This window comes from Porcisia hertigi, chromosome 6 (assembly GCF_017918235.1).
Source record: "Porcisia hertigi strain C119 chromosome 6, whole genome shotgun sequence".
In the NCBI taxonomy this organism is placed as follows: domain Eukaryota; phylum Euglenozoa; class Kinetoplastea; order Trypanosomatida; family Trypanosomatidae; genus Porcisia; species Porcisia hertigi.
The window spans coordinates 43,554-66,217 of NC_090565.1; the positions used below are offsets into that span (position 1 = coordinate 43,554).

A 22,664-nucleotide genomic window follows, 5' to 3' on the forward strand; every position below is an offset into this window, starting at 1 on the left:
GGGCGTATGGTAGATATGAAGCAAAGCAATGACAGGGGTATTGATGAAACAGAAATTGAAGCACACCAGGCATGCAAAGTGAGGTAAAAAAAAGAAGGGGGAGGGAGAAAGGAAGGGGGGAGGCTTTACACTGCGCGATAGTGGCAAGGTGGATGGAACGGGAGAGAGTAAGCGCACACAGAGAGACGCAGAGGGAGCGAGAGAGAAGTGAGGCGGGGAGGTGTAATCGAGGATGAGGCCATGGCAGTAAAGAAGGCAGCATGAGTTACACGGGGGAGGGGGGGAGGGGGGGGGGGGGACAAACACTAATAAAGCGGGTAGATGATCACAAGTCTTTTTTTCACAGCGTTAGAGCCGCACAGTGTGTCGTGGACCCCTTACCCCATCCTTGCGGACGCGTGGGTCCTTGCGCTTCCTCTGCCCCCTCTTATTCGATTTTTTATTTGAGCACACACGATCAGTGAAGAGGCGCAGATACACACACACGCGCCCACAACGACGTACACTAGCCAGACATCCCTCCACACCATCCAGCGGTCGACTCCGCAGGTCACAAGGAAAAACAAACAAACAATTCGGTGCTTCGACGATGCGCAACGACAAGGAAGCGATGTTGAGAAGTCGGGGGAGGGGCTACGCGCTCAAAACCGCAATTAGGCGAGATCGAAGAGACCGGCCGAGGAGCAACAACGGCGGTGGCTATCATTAGGCCTCGAAACTGCTGTCAGCGCTAATGTCAAGTAGAGCCTTGAGCAGCTCTGAGCTCTTGAAGTTGTCGCTGTACTGCAGCAGCTCGTGCCGGCTGACCCACGCGTGATCCTTCACCTTGGGCTCGTACGAGGCAAACTGCGGGCGGCCGGCGAGGTAGGTTGCCGTGTAGATGAAAAGACGCGTGTTGTCGTCCTCGAAGAAGACCGTTGCCTGTGGTGCATTGGACCACACATAGCAGTCCAGCTTCTCACTGTTCTGAAAGGAAATGGCTCGATCGGCGGTCATGCGGAGTGACTCATCATCCCTACGCGCTGTGTGTGGAATAGTCCATTTGCCTGTTGCCTCCTCCTGCACAATGAGGTAGAGAAAATCATCAAGTTTTCGGTGCAGTGTGTGGCGCGGCGGCGGTGCGTCACCCAAGGCGTCCGGTATCCACAGGTCAGCGGCGGTCACTCGCTTCTCTGGGGTGTAACGCTCCATCACAACCTTCATGGCATCTTGGTAAAGCTCCAGGCCGAAGAAGTTACCTTTGATCTGGTTGGGATCGGTGCGGCCAAGAACATCCATCGTCTGACCACGACTCGCGAAGAAGGATGTTGCCGACTCGGTAGACTCATGCCGACTGTACCGCTGCTGTTCGCGCTCCAGAAGGTAGCTCATCTCCACTTCGAGAGGGTGCGGCGAGTGCTTCACAATTTGATTACGGTGAAGGTAATAGCCAACGTGAACCCGCTGGGTTGTGGGTCCGTCATGAATGTGTATCTGCGGGATGATGGGAGTGCGATGTTGCGAGTGAAAGAGGCGACTCGACGATAAGACTGAAGATGCTGCGGCTGCATTCAGAGGACGACTTGGCCTGGAGTAGCGCATCCTCTGCCGTCACAGCCGATGACCTTTTTTTTACGATTTCGTACAAAATGTGGGCGCGTGCGCAGGGTGTGGAGGTATCAGACAGTTCACTGCAGCTCTGCTAGAAGTGGTAAGGGGAGGGGGAGGGGGAAGACACCCGCCATCATTTCGACAGCAGAAAACAGAATAACAAAAACCCGAGGAGAGGAGGATGAGCAACGGGAATAGAGTAAAGCGGAGTGGGTAATAGAGAGTCAGCCACGAGCACTGCTCGCCTATGCAGTTGGTGGGCACATCAGTTAGAAAAAGGGCAAGAGACTCTGGTATTAATGAGCCTGGAAACACGTGATGCATCCAGAGGTGCACCTCTGATGATCGAAGAGAAAGGGGGGGAGAGGGGAGGGGCAAGGTGTACTCTTGGGTCTCCCCTTCTCCATAAGAAGCACCAAGGGCACTTGACCCAGATGATCCCTTCCCCTTCCTCTGTTTCGTACCTGAATCACACACCGCGTGCTTGATGCCGCCTTCTGCTCGGATATTTGGATTGGTTCCGCCGCCCCGCCCCCCCCCCCTCCTCCTTCTCCTTTCATGCAGATACCGTTCATGTATAGATACCTGCCGCTCATCAAAAGTTCCCCTCATGAATAAATATCCGAAGGAGGGAGGAGGGAGGAGGGAGGTTGGGGAGGTGATACGCCAGCATAGACAGCCACACACACGCACAGAAAAGAAAAAACTGGCATCCCCTCGCGCGTTATCCTCGTACGCATATGTGCTCAACCCGAACCAGTCACCAGCGTCTGCTGGCACTTCGCTCTCCCCCTGTGGCTCATGCATGGATGGGCGGATGGTTGAAGCAAAGAGAAAGGAGGACAGACGGACGCCGTTGCCACCACCTGCCCTCATAAACCCCTAACTTCTAATAGAAAAAAGCTGAACACACATCTACGGACATCCTCCTCCTCTTCGCCAGATCACCCATTGCTGTGTGTAGATGGAAGGAGGGAGGCGAAATCGCATCTTCTCCACCCCTCCTCCCCACCCCGCCCGTGTCTGCACAACATCCCCTTTCAGCACCCTCCCAGTCATACACAACTAATTAAAAAAAAAATGAACACGGGCTCCAAAGTCAAATGTGACGGTGTGCGAGGGGCTCTCGTTTATGAGCAGGAAATCGAAGGGAACGGAAACACGGACGGATGAACCATGACACGACACGCCAACAGGCAGCACGAAAAAAAAAGGGGTAGAGAGGTGAAGAGCCTGAAAAATAAATCGATTCGCTCAAATAAAAAAAAAGAGTCTTGAAAAGAACAGAGGTGGTGATGAGCAACAAAAAAAAGAAAAAAGACGACATGCGGCTAAGCGCCGTCAAGGGGAGGGAGGGGGGAAAGGAGATATTTGAAAGAGTCCACACACGGGAAGAGCCCAGGAAATGAAGTAAAACGAAGCAAATCAGCGTAGAAAATGCACACACGCGAACATGTGTGCGAAAACAGTCTGGCACACCGCCACCCCTCCTCCCCCCACCACCACCACGCTAACGCATGCTGGCCTGTGTCTCTGTCTAAAAAGACAACACGTTATACGTCCACCCCCACACGCACGGTCGGATAGCATCGTCCACTTCCAAAATTGAGACCGCTGTTGTCAACAGCAGCAGTGGCAAAAAGCAAACCTCGACCGCGGCATATATGCGCAACGCCAACCTAAAAAGAAAAAAAAAAGGTAATGCAGCCTGACCATGCGCTGCCAATCATCTTTTCACCATAAAAACGCGTGTGTCAGTCGATACGCGTGCCCTCTGAGGGCAAAGAAAAAAAGTATATATAAACACGTAAAAATAATTTTGCTGGCACATCGCTTCTGCTTAGCTGCCTAGTCTTCTCTACTCACTGGGAGCGTTACAGGAAAACGAGACCTGCGCTCCCACATTCACGGGTCAGTGCTTGACCATCCACAGGGCTTCCCCTGTAGGTGTGCTTGGGGGGCACGAACTCGTCTACACGACCCAAAAATTCCCTCTTTTTCACCTCCTCCTCCTCCTCCCCCCCCCTCCCTCCAGCAGTGGCACGTGCATGTGGATGGGAACATCGAGGAGAGTTGCCTTCGCACGTCGCGGCGGAGAGCATAAGCATGGCATGCCATTCTATCTAGTGAGTGGCCGTGTGCCTTTTTTTCCTTCGAACGTGATGCTCCTCCTTTGTTGTGGTGTCCTACACATTCTAGAGAAGCACCTCCAGGTAAAGGCGAAGAAAAGACGCTGGCGGCGTCCGCTCGAGCGCGCCCCCGTCAGGGTGGGGGGATGAGAGAAATAAAACATCACTGAGGAGAACCAATATCGAGCGCTGGGGATGCAGCGGCGCACGGGCAAAAGAAAATGACGAGGCGAGGCGGCGCATCCCCACACCGGCCGACAGACGTCACCATGTGTACATATAATAACACACATACATGCACGCAGGCACACACAAACGGGGAGGGGGGAGGGAAGACGACGGGGTGGGACGAACAGCACCACGCACAACAATAATGGACAGGCAAAAAAAAAGATGTGACATTCACGGCAACGTCATCGAAAAACAGTGCGGCGTGTGCGTGGGCGCTGAACAGGCACAATCACGGATATGCACGCATCCAGTGGGCAACACCATATCTGCATTGGGTATTGATGAGCTATACAGCTGCCCAGAGGAGAGGAGAAAAGCAAGACAACGGAGAAAAAAGGTGTGTGTATGTGGGTGTCTGTAATCAAGCGCAGAACGAGGGGAATTTGAACCGGGCACATGCCAGGGATGGGCCGACGTGGGATTCGTGAAAGGAAAAGAGTGCCCGATAAAATGAAAGGGCGTGTCATGAAGGCCGTTGAAAACAAGGAGAGACCAAGAGAGAGAAAAAAAAAAAACTGCACCCACTTTGTGGACAGACGCACACATACACATCTTCGGGAACATCGAAACCAACCGAGGAAACTTCAATACACAAAAATAAGGGCACAGGGCACAGGGGAAAGGGGAAAGGGGGGGGCTATCTTTGACTATAATAATCGCCATCAAAAACAAGTAACACGTCACTCCTATAGCACATACCGCATGAGCACCTCAAAATAAACAAACGTACATCAACACGTAGGCATATGCACGCAGACTCCGCAACATCACATCTTATGATGACAGCGGGTAGACGTTAACATTACACACGCAGGAGGAGTACACAAAATACACCGCTGGATATCCGTGAAGGGACAAGCCGGCGTTTGAAGTCACAACTGAACGCCCCTCTCGCGTATATGATTTCGATTGTTCCGGTTTTTCGTTTTTTCCCTCGCCATCGACACCCGCAGTCATCCTTGGCGTGCTGCGTCTTCCCCCCCCCCCCTCACCACCGCCACCGCCACCACCGCCGCCGCCGCTTCGTTACTGCGCGAAGAAACAAAACACCCGGGACATCGGAAAAGAAAACCCCCATTTTTCGCATCTCTACTTGGTCGTCGCATCTACTGGAGCAGGGCCCACCGGGGGCTGATTGCCATACAGGACATCATAACGACTCTTCAGCTTCGCCTCAATCCGGTGGCCGTATGGGCTGGTGTGCAACAGCGGTGTGACGGCGTCGTAGATCAGCCCATATTCGTACTGGTTCACCGCGGTACCAATGACAGCCTGGAGCACGTAGTTGCCGAAGCTGTTTTGCATGAGGCACTGAAGGTGTGCAGCATCGAAGATGAGCTCAGTCACAATACGCTGGCGCAAGTTGCCCTTGAGCATTCCCACCATCTTTTCCATCACGTTGGAGCTGTACTTGTCGCAGGATAGCTCCACCCAATGCCCCTGGAAGCTGCCCACCAAGTCCTTCAATGAGACATAACCTTCCACGTTTTTGAGGATACACTGGACCACGTAGTTACCGAACTGATTCTTTGCGAGGGTAGAGAGGAGGGGCACCAGTGCATTGATGAGTATTCGCTTCTGTGTAGGCAGTGCGTACTCGATGATGCGAATGATCGCTATGCAGCCCTGCTGTGTCACCGAAAGGCGGCCGCAATCCGACGTCACCACCTCAACGATGGGCATAAACGCATCGGACTTGTGGTGTTCAAAGACCGCCTGCAGAACGCGGCGGGTGTGCTGCGTTGTAGTGGCCATCTGCAGAATAACCTGCGGATCTATGTAGGGCACCAGAGCCTCCATCTGCGGGGTCGAAATATACTCAATGAGCGTGCGCGCGACGTGGCAGCCGTGCTGGTCCATCGCGACAGCGTTGAATTGCGGCAGAAGCTCGTTGTAAATCATCTGGATTTTATCCATATGCTGCAAGCGGAACACACTGAGAAGAACCTGGCGACCACGCGACGACATCGCCGTCGCGGGAATGTTGCCCAGGACGCTGAGAAACTGATCCTCCAGCATGTCCGCCAGCGCAGTTGCCTCAGTGAAGCTACCCTCCGAGGCGCTGTACACAGGGAAGGAGCCGGCGGCGCCGGAGTGCGAAGATGTCGCGGTGCTGGTGCGAGGCGCCATCGCCGTCATGTAAGGCGTACTGAAACCACTGCTCCCCATACTGGCACTGTGCAAAACGCACGAGGACGCGGGGGTGCAGGTAGGGGCGTAGGGGTTGTGTGTGTACATCTTGCTTGACTGCCTCGCAGGGTCAAAAGGTTCGCAGCCAGTCATTGGAATGAGCCCTGTCGAGCGATGCATGTGCGCAGAGAGCATTTGTGGGCCTTGCAGAGAAATGGGCAGAATACAAGACCGCGACAGCGTGGGAACAGCGGTGGGGTTAATCGGCATGTTGCTGTGCTGCGGGCTACGATAGGGCTGCGGGCTACGATAGGGCTGCGGGCTCTTCGTCGGCGGTACCCCGAGCGCTGACGGTGACTGCGTTTCGGGGCAGTTGTACTTCAAAACCATCGACGCATAGAAGTCCTTTGGAGCGCCAGACATGGTTTCAGGTGGGAAAAAGGGGGTGGTGAAGTGGACAGCCTGTGGGGCGGATACAAAAAAGGGGGAACGTAGCGATGCAAGTGAAGCGCTTCGCTGTAAATGAGTCTAAAACGGGGGGGAGGGGAGGAGATGTGAGGAAGACGTGTGAGGCACGACTTTATTCAACGGAGGGGAAAAAGAAGGGTAGCCCACTAGGCGTGTGTTGGTGTTGGTGAGTCGAAGAGAAGGGATAGGAACCAAATCCAGGAAAAAAACACGCTGTGCTCCTCCTCCTTCCCCCCACCAAAAAAAAAGAGAAAACACAAGGGGAAAAAGAAGCTGGGGGAGGGGAGTGTGGCGAAAGAGGAACACGGAAGGGGGGGGAGCACAACGAGTACGGGGAGGGGGGGAGGAGTAGTCTGTGAATTTGTATGATAAAGCGCACGCACGCAAGTGGACTAATGTAGAAAGAAGAGAGGGGGGGACAGACCACGGGAACCACCTTAACACGTGACGCGTCTACACCACCACCACAAGTGGACTACGATTCACAAATACACGTAATAGAACAGGGATAGAGATGGAATGGGGATGAAGAGGGGGGGGGTCAAGTCTTACAAGGGTCCTCAGGTGTGTCGTGATGTGAGTGTTGATGTAACTGTTTGCGTGTGAATGACAAAGAAGGAGAACAAATATTAACGAAACAAAAACGAAGGGAGTGGGAAAGAACGGGGAATTCTTTCGTTCTAAAAGGGGGGGGGATTACTTCGCAAGGAGAGGGAGGAGGGAGGGGATAACTGAAGAAATGAGAGAGTAAAAAAGAGAGAAAGAGAATGGTGGTGGAGAGCACAGCGGCAAGGGGGGGAGAGAAAGACGCAAAACGGAGGGAGGAAACAACAACAGAGGAAAGCGACGCGTGAGGCAATCCCGCTGTGGTGTTTCCAGAGTGCTACGGCAATAACAAGAGGAGGGGAAGAGCGGCTTACTGGGAAGAGAGAGGCAGTAAAGAAAGAAGCCCAAGAAGTAGAATTGTTAAGAGAATGACGAGAGAAATACTGTGTGTGTGTGTGTGTGTGTGTGTCGTTTCGTTGGTCGATTATCTCGGTACCTGTACACACACACACCCTCAGCACCTGTGCAAGAGCTCTTCGAAAGGAAGCCAGCAAAAAAAAAACAAAAATATGTATGCCACAGAATTGGCTTTCCGGGAAGATGGCTGGCAGGGGGAGACCCCGCACGAAAAAAGGGGGGGAGGAAAGACAAGAGAGGGGGGAAGAGGAGGAGCAAAGACCCGTAAACAAAAAAAGAGAATGGCAAGTGTGTTGATTCACAGCGGTTCAGGAGATGAGTGGCGGAGAGGGGGGAAGGAGGAAAAAGAAGTCACAGACGAGATCGAGTACACGTACATAAATACATAAACAAAGGAGCCCAATCAAATGTATAACTGTTTTTTCTTTGGTTTGTTGACGGGTCGGGTGAGCGGCACAATCGCGGGTGCGGCGGTGCTTGTCGTCGTCGTCGTAGGGTTTGTACTTATCGGGAAAAAGAGGATGAGAGGGTGGGTAGGTGGTCAGGAACGCCGTGGGTTGCGGATCTCACACGGGGAGCTCACGCTGGATCTGCGAAGCGGCAGCAGGTGCGTGGCGATAGTGGTGATGCGAATGAGAAGGAGCGCAAGAAAAAAAAAGGGTCAGGGAGAAAAGAGGAAAAGAGGAAAAGAGGAAGGGAATTAGAGAGAAACACGGGAGTGTAGCAGGCAGGGCGCTGGGGAAGGGCATAGCCACGCTCATGCGTTGGGGGGTGTAGAAAAGATCCACCAATGTAGCAAGCGAGCAGCCAGAGGTGGGAACGGGGAGTGTACGTAGTTTTGGGGAGGCTTGGAGGGGGGAGGGGGGCGACAGAGAGACGCAAACGTTGAAGAAAAAGATGAACAGAAAGACGTGGGGTGGCCGGCACCGGAAAACCGTTTTGCCAAAACGTGTTGAGGAGGCGTGAGCACACCTCCTCAGAGCGCAGCCTCTATTCGTGATCACCAGGCCTGTACACACGATATCGGTGTTTACTTTCTCCTGTCTTTTCCTATTATAGTGCCCTCAGATACTTTGCACCGGCGCACACGCAGAAATCTATACATATAACGATGCACAGAAAGACCAAGGCAGGTCGCAGGAGAGGTTAGCAGCGGACATGCAGAAGGGGGGGGGTAAAAAAAAAAAGAGTGGATGGGGCTGGGTGACAGAGGAAGACGAGTACACACGCATACCAGGCGGCGGAAGGAGGAAAAAGCCAAAACTGTGAACGCCTGCATAAGAGGAGGAGTGTGTGCAGAGATAAGACTTTGTCGCGAAACAGAAAAGAAAGCGTCAGTATACACACGCGCACCCGGAAAAAAAAACGAGATGGGAGCGAAAAGGTGGAGTTCAGAGGGTGAGGGTCTCCCTCTCTGGGTGTCCACCACGGAAGCATGGTCCAAAAGCACTCACCACCACTGCTTCACCGTTACGCACTCTTACAACACCTGTCCATGTCAATACCCACACCAAGGCCGAGAAATCCATAATTCTTCCCGGCGCAGTGGCTCAATCCCCCCCTCCCCCATCCACCCCGCTCTCTTCCCATCAACACTCACAAGCCAACCATCGAGGAAGGGGGGTAAGAGGAGTCGTTAGCGATCCCCCCTCCCTCGCTGTCGTGTGGCTCCTTGGGGATACATATGCTGCCGCGCACCGGCACTGAGGCAAATCGGAGAGAGAAGCGTCCAACCAGTGCTTGACAAAACGAAGGGGCAAAACCAACGAGAGAGTTGGGGGCAAGCGAATGTGTCACGGCCTTTTTTTTCTAAGCATCCGCGGGTGTATCCCCTGGAAGAACGCAAGAAAGCGTGTGGAAGAGTTCGGTCCCTACTTCAAGCGTCCTGAAAAGAGCGACGAAAAAATATATAAAGCGAAAGGAAGGCGGAGATAACGGAGGAGCGAGGCGTCCTTTGTGGCAGAAGAGGCACAGACAGGGAGCGGGAAAACAGGGGCGGAAAAGAAAACTCTTTCGAAGGTGTGAACATGTGTGCGGGGGGGGGGGGGGTTGCAACGTACATCGTGAGAAAATTCAAGAGGCCCACAGACGGTGGCAAGTGAGGGAGTAAAAATCCTGAGGAATCGCACGACCCGCTCCCGCCCCCCGCCCCCCCCGTGGACCAAAGAGAAACACGGAGGACTTACAAACACACAGAGGAGGGGGAACGGCGGTCGTCGTTTCTTTTCAGGTAGTTGAAAGGGGGAAGGATGCACCCAACAGGTGACGAAACAAATCCCAACATATATGTGTGTATGTACAACGCCAAAAGTAAAAGGAAATGACGCGGAGAACGAGGAGGATAACAGACACACACTTACAGAGCCCACCCTACCACTCCAGCCGGTGCGTTCTTACATGCGTGTGTATGTCTATATCGACCCTGGATCAGTCTGCGCTACTCCACACACCCACTCACATCCACACACCTCGGACAGATGCGCTGCGGCATCAACGGATACACTGCTTGCCGCAACTAGCGCCCACATGCCTCTGTTTGTCCTGGATGAAGCGATGAAACAGACGGAGGCGCCAAAGGGGGGGGGGGGGGGAGGGAGGGAGGGGGTCCCAGTGCAGCCCTCCCCCTCCCAAAGACTTCCGCCAGAGTACCCTAAGGGCGCTCAGACACCACAAGAATAAAAAACTGTCACGAAAGACTTCGAATCAGAAATAAAGACAAAGGGAAGAAGCGCATTAGGCACACTGGAAATAGTCGAGACGCCAAGTAAAGCAAACAGCACAAACCATTAGGCAAGGGAGGGAGTGGAGTGGAGTGGAGGGGAGTGGAGTGGAGTGGAGGGGGGGGGTTGCACCACAGATATCCTTCCCCCCCCCCTTTTTTTAGCGGTGAGTGGGGATCGTTTCACTTGGCGTGGTAGCGATGCGAAGCTCAAGGACCAGGCCGAAAGGCGCGTCAAACTGAGCACGTGTTCAGGTATCGACGGGGACAAGGAATTCGATAACGTGGATCTGGATTACTAGAAGAGTAACAGCTGGGAGAGTAATGGTCAGTTCGAGACGTGAAGTTCTGGGGGCACCGGCTCCTGCTGCTGCTGTTGCTGCTGCTCCATGGTCTGCAGCGTGACATCCTCTTTCGGTACCTGCGCACTGCGGCTCCACATCTTACGGGTCTCCTCCAGTGCCTCGTTCTCCAACAATTGAGGTGTCGATGTGGCGGCGTGCAGTGTGTGAAGCCGCCTTGAAGCGTATCGCTGCACATCCTCCTCGATTGAGTAGATCTGGTCTCTGGCGTAGCGCTGCTTAACCCTATCAAGATAGCCCACCGCGGTGGTCGCTAGGGATCGCCACTGTGCAGACTCATACGCACTCACCTCACTTTCTCCACGGTGCCTGTCAAGCAGCTCGAGCAATTTTTGATTCCGTCTGCTCACCTCCTCTAACAGCTGCGCAGTGTTGACGCACTTCGCTTCGGTGTTCGTCACCTTTTCTTTCCACGCATCCATCTCTTTCTGAGCGTGGTGCTTCTGGGCGTGCAGCTGCTCTGATACAGTGTTCAGCTCGCCTCGCAGCTCGCCTACCAAGTCGCTAAGCCTCTGGTTTTCTTTTTCCAGGGTCTTTACGTGGCGTTGTAGCTCCACCTCGGATGTGTAGGAAAGTGTAGCGCTTTTCTCCTCCGCCTTTGCCGAAGCCGCTGAGAGCGTTACATCGGTCTGTCGCTGGTGGCCCTCCAACTCCTCTACACGCTCCTTGAGTGCCTTGACAAGCTCCTTTTGACGGAGTATGATGAGCTGCTGATCGTTGAAGGTCTGCAACATGAGGACATCGAGGCCACCAATGGGAGCCGCCTTGGCAGCCCCACTCCCGCTGCTACCCTGAGTAGCGTTCATGTGGAATAAGTTTCTCTTTGGAAGAAACAGAAGGTTGTGTGTGGGGGGGGGGGTGACTGTGTGTATCCCTTGTGGGTGTGGGGAGGAGGAGGAGGCAGTGATGAATGGGACCCGTCAACGCGAATGGAATCGACACGGGGTGGCGGCAGAGGATCGAGATAGGAAAACAACAGGTACAACACCCGTCCCACAGGCGGAGAAGCGCATCTCAAAACATCTCGCAACGGGCGCCAACTACCAGGCCTCTGGGCACAAAGAGAGATGAGTGTACATATAGCCTGTGCGGCACGTGGCCATGCATCCCCAGAACAACTTATCACGTCGAGCTACGTCGACGCCTCCCCAGCAAGCGCAGGGGCGGCCTCGCACACGCGCGTGGTGTCGACGTCGATCTCATAGTTGATGTTGTCGTGGCATCCACGTTCGAGTGCAAGCGTTAGGACACGGATGCACGTCTATCAGAGAAACCAAAAAGTAGTACGCGATGCTGAAGAGACCCAACGTGCAGGTTAGCGAAGCGGGTGTTCTAACGGGAGGTAGACTGTGAGGCGTGGCTACCAATCCGAGGAGAGTGGCGCACTGACGTTACCCGACGGGAATGGCCCTCACCAGAGGAGCAACTGCAGCTACGGATAGTCACGTGAGCACAACCACCTCTTCCACGCTGACATCACCCCCAGTCACACAAAAGTACACCAGCCGCCCCACACTGACCACATCCAACCCAACTCTGGAAGATACCACAAAAGGGAGCAGTGGAGGAGTTATGGCGGGACGCGAAAAAAATAAAGTCGAACAGCGCCAAAGCAGCAGGGAAAAAAAAAACGTCCGATTTCGGCAGAAAAAAAAAAGGAAAGGTGGACAGAGAGATGATCCATTCTGTGTGTGTGTGTGTGTGTGGGGGGGAGGGGGGGGGGGGGGTTAACCCTCCCCCCTCCGTCTCCGTCTCTGTCCACATTCCCGCTCCTCTTTTTTCAGGAAACTTATGTACGCCACCACACACACACACACACACACACACCGCTAGTAGACCGACAGCGCACACACTTTGCTGGAATCTGCGGGGGATACCTGGAAAATAAAATAAAATGCCTGTGGCTGGCCACACTCTTGTGAAGACTGACGTGCAGTCTACCTTGACATGCAATAATCCCCTCCCCTCCCCCTCCCCTGCCCCCCCCCCTTTATAGCTCCTCCACCTCCCTATCAGATGTCCCTCTCTGCCGGCCACTTCCTGGTTTCTCCACATGGGTGTGAGCTCCACCCCTTGGTAAGACACTTTTGCAGTCTTTATACATGAGACGATGGCATCGGGGGAAGGGGGAGGGGGGAAGGGGGGGAAGGGGGTTATACGAAGCGAGATGAAAGCGCACAAAACAAACACGTATGCATGCATATGTCTACCATCTGCCCACGTGTGGATAGCCGCGCGCGCATATATATATATATATATATGTGTGTGTGTGTGTGAATAGGTATGTGGGTTTATATATATATATGTACAAATACATATATATATACATGTGTAGAAATTCCACTTACAGACGCAGTGATCAGACATGATCGTGCGTTCTGTTCGGCTGCACGTTGTTGTACTTAGGGCAGACACACAGTCACCCCACACAAATAGAGGAAGGCATGAGAATCGTCCGTACTTCTCTTGTAGCGTATCCAGAGGAGGCCGGGGAGAGCCCGAGGAGCCCCCCTTCCCCCCCCCCCCCCCCACACACCGGAGAGCAAAGCAGCACAATTAAAACGAAGCGAAAAGAAAAGCGAAAGCCTGCACAGAGGATCAGTGGAATGCGCAATAAATGTACAGGGAAGTGATGGCGCAGAGGAAGGGATGGAGGTATACACCTCAGCCGACAAACACACGCAAACGCAACTGAACGCAAATCGCGAGCACTGCAAGCAACTATGATTCAGGCAAATGTGCGACTAGGGCTCTGGAGAAAAAAAAAGGAAAGTGCGTCCAGCTACGTACTAGCAAAATGTACGAACGCCCCGTCCACACGCTGGCAGAGAGCACGCAGTTAAGACGAAGAAAGAAAGAGATCGATAGACACGTTGAAGCAACATAACCATTCGTACAAGATATAAAGAAAAAAGAAAAGGCACGGGCGCAGAGAAGCACGAGCGATAAGGTGGTACACCGGAGGCCTCTTCAACCCTACCTCGTTGGTTTTAAAAAAGGGAGCACGACATATTCTCGGTGTTGGGCCATCCATCTGTGCGCAAAATTTATGCGGCGCCACCCAGAGAGTACGCGAAAAGAAAAACGAGTAGACGCAAGGCAAACCAAAGGAGTAATACAGAAAACCAGCGTTACGGCGTAAGCCAAACCACAACACACCCACACCCCTGTGTTGCAAACACACAGAGACAAAATATGCCATAGGGATGGGTCAACAGAACTTCTGCGGGCGACGACAAAATTTTTGGGGTCACCGCCGTACGCAGAGCGCAAAGACCATAAAGCACGACGACATCCGATCAACGCGCCCGCTTCCCAAAATTTCTCTCTTTACGCCTACTCTCTCTCTCGTGACAACAAGCGCACAATCGGAGAGGGGAGGGCCTCCAGAAGAAAAATCCAATGCGGCCTCTCTCACCCCTCCTGGCGCGACGGCACGCACGCCTCACTGCTCAGGGCCCCGCGCCTCACCCCTCATCACACCCCGAGAAAATGTGAGGCAGCACCACCACCCCACCCCAACAGAGCCCCGTGGGTCTCCTTCAACTTCACAACAGCCCACCCGTGTTTGCCATTCGCGCAGCCTCATCCCGTCTTGGTGCGAGCGGCCACTATCAGCGCAACTACGCTGATTATGCGGAACAGGAAGAACAGAATCACGAGCGACACCCACATGTACACCGTGGCGGACTGCGGATCACCGTCAAACCCAAGCAGACGCAGCACCGTGCGTCCGTCACGCGGCTGGAGGATGCAGTATGCGTCTCCCCTGCGGTAGTAGTCGCACGCAACGTGGTTCACCTTGTAGAGCTCATTGCGCATCACCAGGACGTAGCCGTGGCGCACGAATGATAGCTTCTCCAACCAGTACCAGTACGGCCGAAGACGGTCTGTGCTCGCATACAGACCACCGGCTATAACCAGCGGCATCATAATCGGGGGCGCAATAGCCGAAGAGATCATCATTGACGGGCACGCAGTAGAGATTGCAAAGCCGAGACCAGTCGCCACCTGCGACACCAGCGCAATGATGCCTAGGTATAAGAAAAAGGATCCAGGATCACGCTGCAGCCCCACCATCCAATACAGAATGCAGCTCTCCACCAGGACTGCGCAAAGCTGCACGGGAAGCTCAGCGAGACTTCGACCAAGCAAAAACATCAGTGGCGAGTACGCACCAGCCTGCTGCTCACGCATATACACGGCACGTACACCGTTGAAGGTGCTAATCATGATAAACGTCGCGCTCATCGCACGGTACATGACGGCGAGGAATAAAACAGAAACGCGGTCCTGCAGGCCATCCACGTTGTCCTGTACCTTCAAAAATATGAGACCCGCAAGGACGGCGAAGAAGACGGCCTGCGCCATGTACGAGAACACATACAAGGAGTTGCGAGATATCTCTATCGCTGTGCGACGCGTCAGCTCGTAGAACTGCACAGCTGGCGTGCTACGGAACCTCGCGGTGTACGCGTCCAGGAATCGCGCAGCAGTCGACTCGCCGCGGCTCTTCGCACAGCGCACAGCGGTACTGTGCGGCGTGCGCGGCCCGTTCTTCAGGTACTTGCGCCAGCGCTTGATCAGCACCTTGCTCGTCGCGGTATCCTGCAGCAGCACCATGTAGTAATCAGACGGCGTGTACTTTTGCGGGCACGCGAAGCCGATGGACTCGAAGTAGCCCAGCGACGCGGCCATCGTCCCGTGGTACGCAATGCGGCCCTGCGTCATCAACATCACATCGTCGAAGTACGACAGCACCTCCGCAGTCGGCTGGTGGATGGTGTAGATCACAGTGCGCCCCGTCCGCGACAGCTGCCGCAGCAAATGCACGACCTTAGCGGATGTCACTGAGTCCAGCCCAGACGTCGGCTCGTCAAGCAGCAAGATCTTTGGATCGCAGATCAGCTCGACGCCGATGCTGCACCGCTTGCGCTCGCCGCCAGACAGCCCGGCCACCAGTCCAGGTACGCCCACCTTTGTGTTGCTGCAGTGCTGCAGCCGCAGCACGTCCAACGCCTCCTGCACGCGCTCCTCCGTCTCCACGCGGCTCGTCCCGCGCCGCGTACGCAGCGAGAACCACAGCGCGTCGTACGGCGTCGACAGCGGTGAGATGATGTCGTCCTGCGTCACGAACCCCATCGCCTTGCGAAAAGGTCGCTCGAGCCCCCAGTCACCCAGCTGACGCCGCCCGCTCAGCCTCAGCTCACCGCCAGACGGAAGTCGGTCACATATTGCGTTCAGCAGCGTCGTCTTGCCGGCACCGGACGACCCGAGTATGGCAAGGCACCGCCCCGGCAGCGCAGTTCCCGTCAGACCGCACAGGATGCGCCTCTTACCCGCGGTGTAGCTCAGTCTGTGCCAGGACAGCGGTAGCGAGAAACCGTTCGGCACGCTGCCCGACTTTAGCGTACCGGGGTCGAAGTCCGCAGCGGACCCTTGCACGTTGAAGCCGTGCTTTACAGAGGCGGTGAGCGGGTGAGTGGGCCGATACGGTTCATCAATAGTGATCGGAGAAAAAGAAGCGTAGGTGCCATCAAACGGTTCGGAGTTGGTGGCTGCGGGGATGGAAGGCATCGTGTAGAAAAGACCTCAACAAGGAGGCGGATGAGAAAAGATAGGCAAAGAGTAGCGATGGGGGGGGGGTCGACGTCGACGTCGGCGCGGGCCTGCGAATTGCCGATGTTAAACACTTGAAAAATGGGGATAAGGCAGCAGTGCGCAAAGAGCGGTAGGGCAACGTCTCGCAGAGCTGGTTGCGGCGGCAATGAGAGTGAGCGGCTGCTCTGCGAGATGTGAGAGATGCGAGAAAGGAAAAAATGGGGAGGGTAAGAGTAGGAGAGGGGGGGGGGGCGAGCGATCTGGTCTACGTGGGCCAGAAACGTTGGAAAGGCAATGAAAGTGTGATAAGAGAAACGTAAATGTCAGCGGAAGATGAAAGAGGCGAGGAAGCGGTAGGAAGACCTCGAAGGCTTGGAATACATAAATATCACTTGCACTCCTCTGGATGCCCCGGTCAGGTTGAACGGCATTGTCAATTTGCGGGCAGACATCATCGGTCATAGCACAAATCTGGCACATAGCCTGGAGAAGGAGTAGAGAAGAGGGATGCTGCACTTACATCAAAGGCGTGAAGATATACGTGGAGACGGGGGGGAGGGGGGATTCGACGAACAGAGGGAGGAAAAAAATGCCTATGCAGAAACCATACATCATGCAAATTACAAATTCAAATTTTTTTTTTTTTTTGGGGGGGGGGGGGTGGAGGGGGCGGTAATCTGTTAAATACTCGTGTTCTTGGCACTCAAAGCAAGCTTTGAGCCTACCAAACCGCTTCCTCACTCAAGCTGTCCATAGGCGAGAGAGAGAGACACAGGCCCACAGACACACACGTACAAATACAAGTAGTCCCGAACCTGCGTACTTCTTTGGCCGGCGCCCCTCCCTCCTTGTATGCACCCTCCAAATCACCGCTGCTCTTGGCTTAGTCTCCTCCCCTACATGAATGGAACGCATCTCCCCCCACTCCCCACACCAGCACCACCACCCTCCCACCCTCCCACCCTCACCTCATCCCGTACCTCACCCATCCGCGTGACCACCGAGGACGAAAGGGATCGAGGGGACCTCGCGGGAGTCACGATCATCGAGCGCAAACGAGAAACCAAACTAAGATATACCTCGTCAGTCATTGTTGCAAGAAGGGGAGGGGAGAGAGCAAAGCGAGTTCTGTAGACGCTGTCACCAGGGGGTGAACAGCCTGTCACGAAAAAAAAAGGACACAGGAGAGAAAAACAAATACAAAAAAAGAAGCGAAGTACATTCGCCTCACATCTGCGCGGATGTACAGTCAAGGCACAGGAGCGAGCATAATGGGATACAAGAGACCCCCTTTTTGAGAGGAGTATAAGGCGGGTGCTGCTGGCCTCGAGGCGGCAATTAATGGAGACTCGAATCCGCCCTTCAAGTTTGAGCGCACCCGCGTACACGGGGGGGGGGGGGGTGTAACCCTTTGCGTACCTTCACTCCTCTGCTCAGCGCATACACTATAAAGTGCTCGATAAGAGGGTGAGCGGAGGTTCACCTCAGCACACGTGTGTGTGCGAACCTGCGTGGAGATGAAAGCTTGAGTAGATATGACCGGTGCGCAGTCCACCGCATCGCGGCGCATCTGTTGCGCGAGCGCTATATATGAAAAGAAGGAAAAAGGAGCACAAAGCAGAGCGATATATACACACACACACACACTTACAGAGGAGGAACAAGGTAATTAATAGGACAAGATATATTGTCAAGTAACACAGAGAAGCGTAACCCCGCACCTCTACGCCACAGAGGGAGGCAGACGCTAAAACTCGAATGAGCTCCAACCTCAGGGAAAATAAGGAAGTGTTCGGCAGGAAAAAAAAGAAAAAAGAGAAAAAAAGGAGGAGGCATATTTGCCTTTTTTCTTCACACCCGTTATGGTGCCACACTCACAGACAGACACGGGCCCCCCCTCCGCATTCCAAAAAAAAAAAAAATAATAATAACGAAAACGAAAACCTAGGAAGCATAAAAGGCGTTGACGTTGCAAATAAGCAATGATTAGATATGGCAGCGACAAGCTGCCATCTGCACTGTTACCCCCCCCCGCGTCGGCACTGGCGCTGACGGTGCACGTGCCGCTGCCGCTATACTGTGGCAGACTACTACACGGCTGGTGGTGACAAAGGGAAAGTACCAGACCCTCAGCCTCGTGCGTCTCGGAGGGGGGGGGACAGGGAGTGGGAGGCGGAGGCGGAGGCGGGGAGATGAACAGAGATGCCCAATCATCAGACTCTGTCGCAACCACACAGCAGGAGCACTTCGGCCAGAACACATGGCAATACAGGAGCTCCCGAGGTGGTGAGCGGTGTGCCCAAGTCGTTCACTAAGACTATGTTGCAAACATTCATGTGAGGCACGAGAAAATGGGAAACGACCGAGAAAACGGCTCCGTCGCGCTTTTCCTTCCGCCAAGCGACGCACGACTACCTCGCCTGCATCCTCTCTCCCCTCCTCAAGCCCCGCGCGTGTATACGTGCCAGGTTCGTGAAATTGTGTTTGTGGCCTTGAGCGCAAACAAACGAGAAGACAACCAGATGTCACTTTCTAGATTTTCGGTGGCACCACACTAGAAATACTCTGCCTCCACCTCCCCATTGGAGGGGCCCCTGGTGGACGGCAATCACGCGTCGAACCAAAGAATGTCTGCCGGTATCCTCGCCTCGTCATGAGCCACCGCCCCGCCCCGCCCCGCCGCTTGGCCACGAATGGTAGACCTACCCACGCCAACCTAATCCACCTCCCACCAGTCGTCGAACGACCATCACCACCACCTCCACGGTTCAGGCAGACCAATCACGCTGCACGGAGACCGCAGGTACATCCAGCGACTTGGCACGGGTAAACCTGCACATACACGGCCCCATACATCTCTCTCTCTACGCCTACTCTCTCTCTCCTGACAACAAGCGCACAATCGGAGGGGGGGGCCTCCAGCACATAATCCAATGCGGCCTCTCTCACCCCTCCTGGCGCGACGGCACGCACGCCTCACTGCTCAGGGCCCCGCGCTTCACCCCTCATCACACCCCGAGAAAATGTGAGGCAGCACCACCACCCCACCCCAACAGAGCCCCGTGGGTCTCCTTCAACTTCACAACAGCCCACCCGTGTTTGCCATTCGCGCAGCCTCATCCCGTCTTGGTGCGAGCGGCCACTATCAGCGCAACTACGCTGATTATGCGGAACAGGAAGAACAGAATCACGAGCGACACCCACATGTACACCGTGGCGGACTGCGGATCACCGTCAAACCCAAGCAGACGCAGCACCGTGCGTCCGTCACGCGGCTGGAGGATGCAGTATGCGTCTCCCCTGCGGTAGTAGTCGCACGCAACGTGGTTCACCTTGTAGAGCTCATTGCGCATCACCAGGACGTAGCCGTGGCGCATGAATGATGGCTTCTCCAACCAGTACCAGTACGGCCGAAGACGGTCTGTGCTCGCAAACAAACCACCGGTCAGAGCCAGGGGAACCAAAATCAGGGGCGCAATGCCCGAAGCGAGCAACAACGAAGGGCACGCAGTAGAGATTGCAAAGCCGAGACCAGTCGACACCTGCGACACCAGCGCAATGATGCCTAGGTATAAGAAAAAGGATCCAGGATCACGCTGCAGCCCCACCATCCAATACAGAATGCAGCTCTCCACCAGGACTGCGCAAAGCTGCACGGGAAGCTCAGCGAGACTTCGGCCAAGCAAAAACATCAGGGGCGAGTACGCACCAGCCTGCTGCTCACGCATATACACGGCACGTGCACTGTTGAAGGTGTCGATCATGATAAACGTCGCGCTCAACCCGCGGTTCATGACGGTCATGAACAACATGCCTTGACGGTCCTGCAGGCCCTCCACGTTGTCCTGTACCTTCAAAAATATGAGACCCACAATGACGGCGAAGAAGACCGCCTGTGCCATGTACGAGAACAGATACAAGGAGTTGCGAGATATCTCTATCGCTGTGCGACGCGTCAGCTCGTAGAACTGCACAGCTGGCGTGCTACGGAACCTCGCGGTGTACGCGTCCAGGAATCGCGCAGCAGTCGACTCGCCGCGGCTCTTCGCACAGCGCACAGCGGTACTGTGCGGCGTGCGCGGCCCGTTCTTCAGGTACTTGCGCCAGCGCTTGATCAGCACCTTGCTCGTCGCGGTATCCTGCAGCAGCACCATGTAGTAATCAGACGGCGTGTACTTTTTCGGGCACGCGAAGCCGATGGACTCGAAGTAGCCCAGCGACGCGGCCATCGTCCCGTGGTACGCAATGCGGCCCTGCGTCATCAACATCACATCGTCGAAGTACGACAGCACCTCCGCAGTCGGCTGGTGGATGGTGTAGATCACAGTGCGCCCCGTCCGCGACAGCTGCCGCAGCAAATGCACGACCTTAGCGGATGTCACTGAGTCCAGCCCAGACGTCGGCTCGTCAAGCAGCAAGATCTTTGGATCGCAGATCAGCTCGACGCCGATGCTGCACCGCTTGCGCTCGCCGCCAGACAGCCCGGCCACCAGCCCGGGTATGCCCACCTTTGTGTTGCTGCAGTGCTGCAGCCGCAGCACGTCCAACGCCTCCTGCACGCGCTCCTCCGTCTCCACGCGGCTCGTCCCGCGCCGCGTACGCAGCGAGAACCACAGCGCGTCGTACGGCGTCGACAGCGGTGAGATGATGTCGTCCTGCGTCACGAACCCCATCGCCTTGCGAAAAGGTCGCTCGAGCCCCCAGTCACCCAGCTGACGCCGCCCGCTCAGCCTCAGCTCACCGCCAGACGGAAGTCGGTCACATATCGCGTTCAGCAGCGTCGTCTTGCCGGCACCGGACGACCCGAGGATGGCGAGGCACCGCCCCGGCAGCGCAGTTCCCGTCAGACCGCACAGGATGCGCCTCTTACCCGCGGTGTAGCTCAGTCTGTGCCAGGACAGCGGTAGCGAGAAACCGTTCGGCACGCTGCCCGACTTTAGCGTACCGGGGTCGAAGTCCGCAGCGGACTCTTGCACGTTGAAGTGGCTCTCGGAAGAGAGAGTGCTTTCAGAGTCCCTGTCCGTTGCAGTATGTGGGTCACTGACGTCGACTGCCGGGGACCTGTCCCCCATTGGGTGTCTATGCACGAGGGACATCTTGTGGGAGTGAAAGTGGGATTGTCAATCCGGGAGCAAAGCCGAGGCGAGCCGTTGGGAAGAGACAACGGTGCGTTGAGGGGCCCGCACGACTGGCGTGGTGGTGGGATGATGCTCTTTTACTGCGAAGAGGGCAGTGTAGAGAGAGAAAATTGGATAGAGTAATAAGAAGGATGGAGGGGAGATGAAGGGGGGAGGGGGGGGGGGATACAGCGCATCATCGCCGCATGACGGTCACCACAGCGCTGTCGAGGCTTTGTTTCACGTTGAGAGACCTGCCTCTATTGCGCTCGGATTGAGCACTATGGAATGCGTATGTTGGTGTGTGTGTGTGTGTGTGTGTGTGTTACCCTATGACTACGGGGTACATGGAACGGCTTCGTGAACACGAATCGCTCACCTTAGATACACAACAATGGACACACAAAACACACAGGTGTATACAGATATGTAGTGGAGAGAAGGATGAGACCTAGGCGGACCCACCCTGTGACGAAGCAATTATAATTGCTCGTTTTCTTTGTTGGAGAGGGGGAAGGAGGAGGAGGGAAAGCAAAAAAAAAGAGGGATGAGCCCCCCTTCCCTCCTCCTGCTCCTCTTCCACCTCTACAAAAAATAAAAAATAAAGAAAACAAATAGAAAAGTGAAGATGGAATAACCGAGACCACCACAGAGAACCACCAACACAAACAGGGGGGTGGAGATATAGACAGACAGAAATATGAACACATGTGTTGGTGTGAACATGGCTGCCTCACCCGCAACAATGAAAAAGAGAAGCCGAGCTGCACATGGCGGTTCTGTGTATGCGTGTGCGCGCGTGGAGAGGGGGGGGGAGGGGGGGAAGGAGGGGGACGACATACCCAAACGGCGACAACTAATTTCCATTTTTTAAAACTTCAACAGCAATGTTAGACAAAAGAGCAGAAAGGGGGGAGTGGGAGGGTGGGGGGGGACACGCCCATGAGACAGCCCAAAATGTTATCTGGAAACAACAGAGGACAAAATAAATCGAGGAGTGCCCACGCCACAGCGCACATCTGCGCTGAAAAATGGCGACAAGGACCAGCGAGGGGCACACGAGAAAGGAAATATATATATAGACCCTCCCACGGCACACGCACACACATACACATACGCGCGCGTGCGCAAAGACAAGCGCAAGTTGGGGGAGGAGACAACGGCGACATGTAATACTAATAACAATGAAACAGAATTTTAAAAAGGAAAAGAAGAGTATATGTCACGGGATATACACACGCGTTGAGAATCTCCGCCGCACGCCTGGGGACTTGCGAATACCCCCGATGATACACGAATGTGCCAAATTCTAACGCAAACAAACCTTCTCCATTATTTTCCATAATAATGGGAT

General features: G+C 54.8%; 5 protein-coding genes across 5 annotated transcripts; all 5 read right to left on the reverse strand.

Moving 5' to 3' along the window:
* Positions 1–705: 705 nt before the first annotated feature.
* On the reverse strand, positions 706–1,581 carry JKF63_07075 (uncharacterized protein; the record flags this gene model as incomplete). Its single annotated transcript, XM_067903018.1, has 1 exon — positions 706–1,581. One exon carries the CDS (start codon positions 1,579–1,581, stop codon positions 706–708), a length of 876 nt encoding a protein of 291 aa, XP_067759456.1.
* Positions 1,582–5,039: 3,458 nt separating this feature from the next.
* On the reverse strand, positions 5,040–6,503 carry JKF63_07076 (uncharacterized protein; the record flags this gene model as incomplete). Its single annotated transcript, XM_067903019.1, has 1 exon — positions 5,040–6,503. The coding sequence occupies one exon, from the start codon at positions 6,501–6,503 to the stop codon at positions 5,040–5,042; it is 1,464 nt and encodes a 487-aa protein (XP_067759457.1).
* A 4,055-nt stretch (positions 6,504–10,558) lies between these two features.
* JKF63_07077 (uncharacterized protein) lies at positions 10,559–11,398 on the reverse strand (the record flags this gene model as incomplete). The annotated part of the gene is made up of 1 exon (XM_067903020.1): positions 10,559–11,398. One exon carries the CDS (start codon positions 11,396–11,398, stop codon positions 10,559–10,561), a length of 840 nt encoding a protein of 279 aa, XP_067759458.1.
* Positions 11,399–14,177: 2,779 nt separating this feature from the next.
* JKF63_07078 (uncharacterized protein) lies at positions 14,178–16,169 on the reverse strand (the record flags this gene model as incomplete). The annotated part of the gene is made up of 1 exon (XM_067903021.1): positions 14,178–16,169. One exon carries the CDS (start codon positions 16,167–16,169, stop codon positions 14,178–14,180), a length of 1,992 nt encoding a protein of 663 aa, XP_067759459.1.
* Positions 16,170–19,309: 3,140 nt separating this feature from the next.
* Positions 19,310–21,289, reverse strand: JKF63_07079 (uncharacterized protein; the record flags this gene model as incomplete). Its single annotated transcript, XM_067903022.1, has 1 exon — positions 19,310–21,289. The coding sequence occupies one exon, from the start codon at positions 21,287–21,289 to the stop codon at positions 19,310–19,312; it is 1,980 nt and encodes a 659-aa protein (XP_067759460.1).
* Positions 21,290–22,664: the final 1,375 nt, after the last annotated feature.